Source organism: Doryrhamphus excisus, linkage group LG5 (assembly GCF_037039965.1).
Source record: "Doryrhamphus excisus strain RoL-2023G ecotype Guam linkage group LG5, RoL_Dexc_Guam_v1.1, whole genome shotgun sequence".
NCBI lineage: Eukaryota > Metazoa > Chordata > Actinopteri > Syngnathiformes > Syngnathidae > Doryrhamphus > Doryrhamphus excisus.
Genome location: NC_136361.1, coordinates 14,565,645 through 14,577,725, shown reverse-complemented (window position 1 = coordinate 14,577,725; position 12,081 = coordinate 14,565,645). Strand labels below are relative to the sequence as shown.

The following is a 12,081-nucleotide window of genomic DNA, read 5'->3' as shown; positions in this document are numbered from 1 at the left end:
GCCATGGCTGGAATACAGTAAAACAGACCGTTTTCGTGGGAAGACCGAAATCCAAAGAAATACAGCTGAATAGGTGCAGATTCTGGAAGAACTAGAAAGCTTTGTTTGCCCTTCCAAAGAAAAAACAAAGCTAGATGGTAGACTGTAGTTTGATCTACAAGTTTTGTTTGAAATTTTAAGGCATATTTTCCAAGAAAAAAAAAATTGAACTCCAAATTTTTGTAATATTCATTCACACTGCAACACAAATCTTAATGATTTCCTTGGAAGAACAGTATTTTTCCTTCTGAGAGTGAAAAGCAATTATAACTTCCAGAAATACCGTACCACACCAAGACAGACAGCACACATACTTTACTCCCTTTATTTTCCACCGACAAACACAACTCGCCATTATTTTTGGGATTTGTTAACGTTTTTGATTTACAGTAACATCATACCGATAAAACGTCTCTTTTTCTAAGACGTATCTTTTTCTTATAAAAAAAAAGCACATTTGCCAACTCTGACTCACCAGCATCAAAGCTGAAATTATGAAATATATATATATTGTAATACTTTTGTCACATATGTTACAATTAAAAAAAAGGAGAGAAAAGTAAGACATAAAAATAAAGTAAGACATGCATACGCTGACATTACACGTAAAAAGTAAGGCAGCCTCTTTAGGATTATAATTTCTGGATGCTTTTAGGTGTAATCTGGAGGCAATCGTAAAAAAAGGCTTCACACCAAAAGGGGGCAGCAGAGTACCAGAATAATTGCCGTCCAAGAACAAACACTAGCATTCTTCGAATTGGAACAGAACTTTCCCACACGTTCGACTCACTAGCTCCTCTTAAGGGACAAAATGGTATTACAGGGTGAGCGCCAGAAAGGTAAAAAAATGTTCCCTTAGAGAAAGAAAAGTGATTAAAAAATAAGTTTCATTTATCGTAGAAAAGAAGCAGGCACACTTAAATAAAAAAAATAATAATACGTAAAGTTCAGCAATCAGAGAAATGACAAAAAAGTGGTTTTGTGCAGTGTTTTTTTGTATTGTATTGCGTGTGTTTATTTTATGTGCATGCAAAATGGTAGCAGTCGAGTGCAAATTTACTTGATTGTTCACGACGACAACATACAAAATGATGGTTTGGCACCGCTTTATAATAATCTCTTATAAAGGGTTTATAAATTGGTGATTAGTAGGTTAATAATGCTGTTATAAACATACTACTATAAACTATAAATTTCAGCATGAAGCGCCCAATTAGTTATTTCAGGCTATCATTAGCATATGATATGGCAAAAAACATTAACAACATCGTTAGTAATCAAATAATTTGGAAACCATTGCTAAAGGTACTTTTATAAAGATTGTTTATGCATAGCTAATGCTGTTACACATTTTAAAATAATAACTTAATCATTTTAAGTAAAGTCTATCATAAGGCTTATCAGTGTATTAAGTCTTCCTATAGCAGGGGTGTCCAAACTCTTTTTTTGTTTGTTTCTCATAATATTATGGCTTTTAAAAAGTATATTTCAACTCCATGTTCAACGCGATCAATTGAATTTGATTATTTTGCATTATAATTAAATTTTTTTTTAAAATTTATGCTTGTAAAATTGCAACTTTTTCTGTTAAAAATCTGCAATTTTTGTAAAATTACAGTTATTTTTTTGTTATTTCAGTTGTTATTTACTTCATCTTTCTTCTTGTATCACTTTATTCCCATAATATATTCATTTTTTTATTCTCACATTATAACTTTTTCTGAAAACCAAATTTTCTAAAAAAAAATTAAATTTAATATTATGACTTAAAAATATTGAATTGTAAAGTTTTTTTTATATATTTTTTTAAATTACTATAGATTATTCCACTTTTTTTGTTGTTAAATTATATTTTTAAATGTGCCGCGGGGCAATAAAAAAACAGTTCTCATCTAGAAATGGCCCCTGGGCCGCACTTTGATCACCCCTGTCATAAAGCATTAACCTTGTTAATAACCAATTTATATACCATCCATAAGGCTGCTCTTATTGTAAATATCAATGATTTTGTTTTTTGGGGACAAAATATATATATATGGTATACATTTACAAGATGTAAAGATGATGATGGCAGTGATTGTGTGGGAGAAAGCAAACATTCAAAATGCAGTTACAGCATTAAAACTGTGAGGACAATAAATTGCACTACAGTAAACCAGAGTCCCACCTCTTAAAAATGATGATTATCATGTTGCTTTAAGGCACTACAGAAACAGTTTTGTGGTGCTTTGTGGTGGTCCATATAATTACCATTTTTTGCATTCGTTTGCCTGATTTTACCTTGCTGGGTAAGGACTTTGGCTTCAGGTAAAAAGGCTGTGACACGAGTGGAAGGAGGATTTGGGGGGTTCTTTATAGGCTGTTGTGGCACTCGCGGCACAGGATGCGTTCCCCGTTGGGGAAGAAGCCGGCACCCACCAGCGACACGGAGCATTGGGAGCAGGTGAAGCAAAGCTGATGCCACTGGCGGTCCTCGAAGGAGATGTACTTCCCCCCACCGAAACCTGCCAATTATGATGAACACACTTATATTTTATTATACTATGTATAAAAATATATTAAAATAATAATGATTATTAACAATAACAATCATCATGCATTTATCTTTGTGTTCAAAATAACGTGGAAAGTTTTTAACCAATTTTGATGACATTTTCAGGAATTGTCGGAAATATGGAAGAACTGATTAAATTTTGGGGGTGATCTGAAATTGTAATTTTAACATTTCTCAACCGTTTCAGACCATCTAAATTCGTAACTCATTTGTGACATTTACTCTTACCGGCACATCATACTAGGTGTTAGCATTGCTAGCATGCTAATGTCCGCATACCAGCATTTGCAGCTGTTTTCAAAGGTAGACACATATATAAACACTTAGCACTATCATGCTAGGTGTTAGCATGCTAAAATTGGCATGTTAGCATTCTAGCATTGTAACATTAGCATAGTAGCATTTGCATCTATTTTCAAAGGTAGACATACATAAACATTTAGCACTATCATGCTCGGTGTTAGCATGCTAAAATTGGCATATTAGCATTCTAGCATGGTAACATTAGCATAGTAGCATTTTTAGCCATTTTCATAACTGGACATATATAGATACTTTATTTTTTTACACATGATTATGCTGCATGTTAGCATACTAATTAGCATAGGACATTAGCATAGTACTATTTTAGCCATTTTCATAGCCAGACACTTTTATATAAACACTTTCCACTATTATGCTCGGCATTAGTATGCTAATGTTAGCATTACCAACATGCTAACATTGCTAGCATGATAACATTAGCAAAATAAAGAATCACACATAAAACATTTAAATAAAATGTTAATAGAAATATATCTAATTCATTCATTCATTTTCTACAGCTTTTCCTCACGAGGGTCGCAGGGGTGCTGGAGCCTATCCCAGCTGTCTTTGGGTGAGCGGCGGAGTACACCCTGGACTGGTCGCCAGCCAATCACAGGGCACATATAGACAAACAACCATTCACACTCACATTCATACCTATGGACAATTTGGAGTCACCAATTAACCTAGCATATCAATATAAAAATAAATAATATAAATGTCAAACACAGGAAGTGTAAATTTACTGAATGTTATCAGCAATTGTTGAGACATGGCAATCGGGTTGGATTATATAATTTTGCTTCTTCCTACTCCTTTTTGAACTCTTTTTGGATGTTTAATTATGCAAAGAATATAAAGATGCAATGTTCCTTAATGTAACTTCTTAAGTGTATGATAAGACCATGTCCACAATGATCTTACCTGTGATTGGTTTGCTGCAGGCCTCGCATTTCTTGGCGTAGAGGCTACCGAAGCACTTGAGGCAGTACGGGCTGTCATCCCGTGAGGTGAAGTGCTGGCCGGCCAGCTGCGTTTTACAGCTGCTGCACACGAAACACTCCTTGTGCCACGGCTCGTCCCGGTAGGTTACACCACCTTTCGCCAGAGTCTGGAAGCATGAAGGTAAAGTTGCCCTTATGACATCTATTTTGATAGTGAAGGTACATTACGACTCCAGACCAAAGCACAGATCTGTGTTTTATGTCCCACTTAAGACTGTTTCCAGAAAGAACAGTTCACTTCTGAACTGTGTACATTTTTGCAGTTTCCATTGTAAATCCTCCCAAACTATTACGATGTAGGATGGAGTTTCACATGCTACTGTCCACAGAACAGCCAGTAATTTATTAGAACAGGATGTAAGACTGTAAAGGCCATGAAAATACTGTGGATTGTGATGGAGAAACAAATTTATGCCATGTATGCCCCGTTTATGCATAATCACATTTAATCACATTTCTAATCATAGTTTTTCACTCAGAACCTGCATGTTGTCATCGGCAAAAGTTCTTTAAATTAAAGGGGACCTATTACTTTCATTTTTTGCCTTTTGTATTGAGTTGTGGACTCCTATAGAGCAGTTACACATGATAACGTGCACACAAAGCTTTCTAGATCTTCAAGAATCTGCACCTACTCCAGCTGTATTTCCTTGGATTTCCTGCATCTGGGTATGCCCACTCCACTGTGATTGGTCCTACTCCACTCGTACAGCTAACAGCTTGTACCCGAGTACACCCATATAAGGAAGTCAGACTCACTGTGATGTCACAGTAAGCCGGAATTATAAAAAAAAAACTCTCATCATCCCAAACTTCTTTTAGGGCTCACATCCAAATGCGCAAACCTCATAATCTGAAACTTTGACATAGTTTAACACAAAAATACAACATTCTAATAACATACATTTGTCATAAAGTGGAATAAGCACAATAGGTCCCCTTTAAAGCCGTAAATAAACACAACGTGGTCGCACGAGTGTGCCAAACTAAGCTAACCTCTGCTAACTTCCATTCACGCCATCTAAATTCTTAACTCATTTGTGACATTTACTCTTACCGGTACATTATACTAGGTGTTAGCATTGCTAGCATGCTAATGACAGCATACTAGCATTTGCAGCTCTATTCAAAGGTAGACACATATATAAACACTTATCAACATCATGCTAGGTTTTAGCATGCTAAATTGGCATGTTAGCATTCTAGCATTGTAACATTAGCATAGTAGCATTTGCAGCTATTTTCAAAGGTAGACACATATATAAACACTTAGCACTATCATGCTAGGTGTTAGCATGCTAAAATTGGCATGTTAGCATTCTAGCATTGTAACATTAGCATCGTAGCATTTTTAGCCATTTTCATAACTGGACATAAATAGACACTATTTTTTTTACACATTATTATGCTGCACGTTAGTATACTAATTAGCATAGCATATTAGCATAGTACAGTTTTAGCCATTTTCATAGCTATACACTTTGCTAACTTCCATTCACGCTTCGTGATTAGGTTTTTGTATCTGCCACAATTGAGTCATCTGTCGGGTAAATACTCCCCCACATGACGACAACATTTATTCAAATTATGTATTATGTATTATGTATTGTAACATTGTAACATTAGCATAGTAGCATTTGCAGCTATTTTTAAACATAGACACATATATAAACACTTAGAAATATCATGCTAGGTGTTAGCATGCTAAAATTGGCATGTTAGCATTCTAGCATTGTAACATTAGCATAGTAGCATTTTTAGCCATTTTCATAACTGGACATATATAGACACGTTATATTTTTACACATTATTATGCTGCATGTTAGCATACTAATTAGCATAGCACATTAGCATAGTACTATTTGAGCCATTTTCATAGCTCGACACTTTGCTAACTTCCATTCACGCTTCGCGATTAGGTTTTTGTATCTGCCACAATTGAGCCATCTGTCGGGTAAATACTCCCCCACATGACGACAACATTTATTCAAATTATGTCAATTTCCGCGTGATTCTGCGTTAAACAGTAAATTAAATTTTTATTGGCTAATTCTGTGATTCCATCCGCAATTCTGTGAACGCGGAAATCATAGCGCCCTACAAGTCAACAAACTTACCTGTCAGAAAAATAATAGCACAGAGTTTCACCCTTTTGTGTATATAGTTAAGAAGCAAGATGACATTATGTAGCCACGGATGTTTTAAGTACTTTTGTTGCAGCCAGGATGTCATTCGCAGTTACGGTTTAGTTAATTTAACCCTTCTAGTGTTTGTGTCTTTCACTGGATGCATTCACTGACTTTTTTACAGCGAGTGCAGCGCGGCGCGAACTTGTCCTCGTAGCACGACACGCAGTAGTGCTCGTCCTTCTCAGGGATGAAGGACTTGGAGCCGATGGGCTGTTCGCAACTGTGGCAGATGAAGCAGCCCTCGTGCCACGTGGACCCCGCATACTCCAGCTTCCTTGTACCTGGAGACGACGGAAAAACACAGGCAGACTTTCACTGGATTGGAAAAGAAAAATCTTTTGGTAATGTTTGTTTTGCGGTCTTTTCACAGGACTGCTTGAATAATGTACCAGAATTGCACAAATGCATAAAAAGCTATTTTGATTTATTGGTAATTTCTTTGAATCATAATACCACAAGCCCCACATTGGGTTACCGCTGCTGGAAACTGGCGACAGGCCGTACAGGATGGATTCTTACGATTTTCCCCTCTTTGTGTCATTGAATAATCCATATTCTCCCACTTTTTTTCACTTTACAGTACTTGCTGGGTTGTTCAGTGATGACGCTGTGGTTTTAGGGTCCTATCTACTTTCTGCAGACGGAGGATTCAAGACTCATATCATGTATGCACAAAAAAGGGGAAAAAAAATGTGTTGACCAAAAAAAACGCAAACCCTTGCATGTCAATTGCCTTTTAAAATGCCTCCAAAAAGATTCTGACGGCCAAAATTTGACCCAAAAACATATTTTCGTTGATATTTTGGGTTATATTTTGGAATCAAAACCAGAAGCTTGTGGTCTTCACATTACCCACACTCACCCGGCATGACGATCTTGTCGCAAGCGACGCATTTGGAGGAGAACTCGTTGCAGTAGCAGTCATTGCAGAGCAGTGCGTCCTCCTGGTTGGTAAAAGGTTCGTCCGCCAGGGAGCGGTCGCAGCGAAAACAGCGGAAGCAGTGCTCGTGGTAGTGTCTGTCCTCATAGAACAGCTCCTGGTAGAACAGAAACAGGGTGCGAGTGTCAATCGGTAGCACTTTACAAGAAGGACTAACCTCGTAAAAAGTGTAGAAATAATCTTTTGTGAGCTACTAGCATTTAGAAACGGCAAAAGGAATCCTTATTGTGTTAAGTTCATGTTTCCTGCTACTGTTGCAAAGGGCAAAGTAATTAAAGCAGCTCATATTGGGATTGCTATTCGGTAAGAACAGGGGTCTCAAACTCAATTTACTTGGGGGCCACTGGAGCTAGGGTCTGGGCGAGACTGGGCCGCATCAGGTTTTCCAAAAAACCCCCCCCAAAAAACGCATTTATTAAAAACTGAAAAATGAATAAACTGCTTTGGTTTCGATTTTCTACAATAAAAGCTCTGATAAAACATTCCACTGTTCTCAAAAATCGTAATTTTTATTTTTCTGTACAAAATATGATGAAAAATAAATAAACAAATCAAGAATAAAGAAAATCAATCAATCAGTAATAAATAATTATAATAATAATAATAATAATAATAATAAAATGGCAAATAATAAAAACTTAACTTGGTGGGTAGACAAATTATTTTTTTCAGATTAAAATGAACAAAGCATTATTAGAGCCCTGTAGACATGACAAAACACGACTATAGTCACATTTATACTTTTTTTATTTACAACATATTGCACAACTGCAGGGTCTTGAGACAAATGCTAACTCACAAACTAGAGAGCTAGCGACCTAAACGGTAGCCTCCAAGTAATTCCTTTAAACTTAAAAAAGCCAAAAACTTACCACTTCCACACGGATAGGGAGGATAACTATTAACAGTTATTTAACCTTTAACATGAACATTAATCAAACGTAATAATTTTTTCTGGGTACATGATACCATACAGCATCCATATCAAACTTGCGCGGGCCGCACTAACATTAAACTTTCATATCAAGGCGGGGGCCTCAAACTAGTGTCCTGCGGGACACATTTGGCCCGCGGGCCGCGTGTTTGAGACCCCTGGGCAAGAATTATGTCACTGTTGCTGTTCTGACTGCGGTATACCTTGGTTTCTTTTCACATAAAATCCAAGTGACTCAAAATGTGTCACAACAAAACACGTGGCATCGCTCTCTTCTCTTACTGCTCGCTAGAATGAAAAGAGGAAGGAGGTTTGGTGCGTGGTATGCTTTTCATGATGACATCATGAAGGAAACATCTCTAAAAATCCTTTGACTATGTCATGATAAGCCATGCTAGCGCATACATAAAAAGTGGATAATGCATAACAGCAGCAAGAAAACTACAACTTCATTTCTAACGTTGATAACTTGTTGGCCCTTTTCAATGCAATGCTAATCACTCGGTCTGAAAATGGTCCACTTCATGTTAGTGACCCATTAAGGGCAGATTATGTTTGAAGTTGATTGTCGATAATTTGCTTGCTAAATTAGCCTTTACATACTTTGTTTTATGAATGATACTTTTATCTCTGTAATTGCATACAATGGGTTCACAGTGTGTAGGCATGACATCATAGTATATGGCATCCTTGTGTAAATGGTTTTTTTTTTTTTGGCAAATCAAAACAAACACGTACCCTGGCGTCATGGCCGATCAGCTCCTTGCACTCGTCGCACGTGTTGGAGAAGAGGCTGTCATAACAGGGGATGCAGTAGGGGCTGTCGTCTGACTGGATGTACTTGCGGCCGTACAGGGACTCCTTGCAGTTGTCACAGTCGAAGCGGTCGGACATTGTTTTTCTTTTGGTTTGTTTATAAGCCTAGAGATGCAAGAACAAGAATAAGAATATACTTAATAACATATGAAACAATATATTTCTAATAATATGCATTTGTTATGTAATATGCTTTTTATGTTATTACAACTTCATATTAGAAATATAGTACTATCTTCTTCTTCTTTCTCTTCAGGGGTCGCCACAGCAAATCAATCTCCTCCATCCAACCCTGTTTTCTGCATCTGTCTCTCCTCATGTCCTCCTTCACTACATCCATAAACCTCCTCTTTGGTCTTCTTCTAAATGCAGCATCCTTCTACCAATATATTCACTATCTCTCCTCTGGACATGCCCCAACCATCTCAGTCTGGCCTCAGACTTTATCTCCAAGGCCTCTAACATGTAATGTCCCTCTGATGTACTCCTTCCTGATCCTATCCATCCTGGTCACTCCCAATGAGAACCTCAGCATCCTAGTACATTGTTTCCACTACTTCTGCATAAAATATACATCAAGTATTTATTATATTTTGGTGATTTTAAGCCCCGTCTTACCGCACAGTTAACAGTTACCCCATGCTGATGAACATGAAAAATTTGGGGGGTTTTAGGGTTTTTTTCCTCACTCAAGTCAGTAAAAATGTAACACCTCAAATTTGTAAAAATCTTATCTCTAATATTCTTCTTTCTTTTTGGGCTTTTCCCTTCAGGGGTCACCACAGCAAATCAATCTCCTCCATCCAACCCTGTCTTCTGCATCTGTCTCTCTCACACCATCTACCCTCATGTCCTCCTTCACTACATCCATAAACCTCCTCTTTGGTCTTCTTGGACATGTCCAAACCATCTCAGTCTGGTCTCTCTGACTTTATCTGCAAGGCTTCTAACATGTAATGTCCCTCTGATGTACTCCTTCCTGATCCTATCCATCCTGGTCACTCCCAATGAGAACCTCAGCATCCTCATCTCTGCTACCTCCAGTTCTGTTTAGTGTCATTTCCTCAGTGACACTGTCTCGAGACCAAACAACACGGCTGGCTCGATATTCCACCTAAATATATCGGAATATGTGTTTTGGTCCATATTGCCCAGCCCCAGCTCAAATGAAGCAGAAAGTGGGAAAAAAACAAGCCGAGTTATCAAACAAACGTCTCCCGTTTCCTTCTGTTCTAAGAACATCATCAACACAGGAATAATAGTGATGTGATCAGAGCGTGGACCACCAACCAGATCCACCACAAAGCCCACCCTGTCACTGTTTAAGTATAAGCACTCACACAGAAGCAGGGAGTGTTATGTCTGAAAACACAGAGATTGTACACTTGGCGCACAATGATGAGGCCTAACAATGGCGTAAGAAGAGTGTGGCGACAGTATCGGGTTGACTAAACATTACAGCACTACTGGAACGCAGCCTGGCGATAAGTGACGCAGCCCCTCTGGCAGGATGCGATGGCTTTCATTCCCACCGCAGCGGCGATGATAACCACATAATGACGTTTAAGATCAAGAAAGGGGCGGGGCCCGTCGTCATTGCTCAAGCAAAAAAGCACACGCACGCAACCTGAACATGTCAAAATGTCAATGCGTTTAAACCTCCTGCCATCTGGAATAATCTACAATGCGGAATAATCCACAAAATCAAAGCCAAGGCACGCTCGCTCATTATCAAGCACATGTGCATGGATGTAGTTGTGTCATGTAATCAATTGAAGCTTTCCTCCTATCCTCCTGCCACCATTTTGCACAATAGAAATAAGCAGAAAGATGCATGCATAATAATGCAGAATATTTAACACCACAGGAGGCTCAATCACACCTGAGAACATGGACGGAACATAAATGTGACATATTATTATCAAGTCAGTCTTTCCTCCTACTAGCTACTCATGAAAAACATCACTTTGCATAGTAGAAATAAACAGAAAGACGCACAAAAATCCACAAAGAAATTGTAGCTCAAGTACATGGATGTTTGCATAATATACATAATTAATGATTAGTGGACCACTATACTTTTTAATGTACCGTTCTGTCTGATTTCATTGTTCTAAATATCTGCATGGCATTCTATTATTTAAATTTTTCCATTTCATATCAGCTAACATGACTTTTCTGGGTTTCTTGACTAAATAGATTCATCAGAAATATGATAGCAAAATGCCAGCAAGAGCAGCTGTGTTCAGAGTACCTGTGTGCATGTCTTTCAAGGTATCCAGCTTTTGTTTTTCAATTCATGTACATTTGACACTCCATCTATCTACGTATCATAAAAATTCCAGCCGGTCTGTCATCGACCCATGTAACCATGACGTCAAGATTAGATCAACACAATATTACCATGAAACTGAACACTATGTTGCCAACACTGTCAGGTACGGCAGGTATGTGCTTGCCGGGAATGAAAACAACAAAAAGGCATGACTCCCTGTGTGTGGAAATATGCGCTGACAAATTATGTTAGCTGTCAATTTTTTAAAAATATTATAGTATTTTTCTGCAATTGTATATATTTTTCAGAGGCCGCACAATAGTATAGTCTATTAAAAGTGTGTTGTCAATACTAGATAGACATAGACATAGACTTTCTTTATTGTCATTGCACAATAACACAGCAGTGAAATTGCCAACGAAAAGTCGTTGTCTGACTCCCGTGTAATAATAAATAATAAATAATAATGTGGAGAATAAATAGATGACATCAAATATGACAGCGTAAACAGTAATTGTACAAATAATTTAAATAATTTAGAATAAATAACAATAATTTAAAGACAATAAAATAACAATAATTTAGATTGGGATTAATGTGTGTCTGAAGCATCATTGTAGACTTTTTTCACTTTTTACCTGCACACTCGTACAACTTACAACACCATAACATTAAGAGGTGGGACATTCATTTTCTACTGCTTATCCTCATGAGGGTAGTGGGCGTGCTGGAGCCTATCCCAGCTGTTTTCAGATGAGAGGCGGGGTACATCCTGGACTGGTGGCCAGCCAATCACAGGGCACATATAGACAAACAACCATTCACACTCACATTCATAACTATGGACAATATGGAGTCACCAATTAACCTAGCATGTTTTTGGAATGTGGGAGAAACCCCAAGTATGCATGGGGAGAACATGCAAACTCCACACAGAGATGACCGAGGGTAGAATTGAACTCGGGTATCCTAGCTGTGTGGCCTGCGTGCTAACCACTCCTCCATCGTGCAGCTAAGAAGTGGG

At 37.8% G+C, this 12,081-nt stretch overlaps 1 protein-coding gene across 2 annotated transcripts in view; it reads right to left on the bottom strand.

Annotated features, from left to right (window-relative positions):
- Positions 1 to 348: 348 nt before the first annotated feature.
- The window catches only part of fhl3a (four and a half LIM domains 3a), a 40,383-nt gene continuing 28,650 nt past the window's right edge, over positions 349 to 12,081 (bottom strand). For both annotated transcript variants that reach the window (XM_058053439.2, XM_058053438.2), the window contains exons 2-6: positions 8,705 to 8,887; positions 6,955 to 7,129; positions 6,204 to 6,373; positions 3,824 to 4,010; positions 349 to 2,543 (exon numbers count right to left, since the gene is read on the bottom strand). In XM_058053439.2, the coding sequence (XP_057909422.1) occupies positions 2,392 to 2,543; positions 3,824 to 4,010; positions 6,204 to 6,373; positions 6,955 to 7,129; positions 8,705 to 8,860 (840 nt within the window). In that variant the 5' untranslated portion in view covers positions 8,861 to 8,887 and the 3' untranslated portion in view covers positions 349 to 2,391. The remainder of the gene's footprint in view (positions 2,544 to 3,823; positions 4,011 to 6,203; positions 6,374 to 6,954; positions 7,130 to 8,704; positions 8,888 to 12,081) is intronic.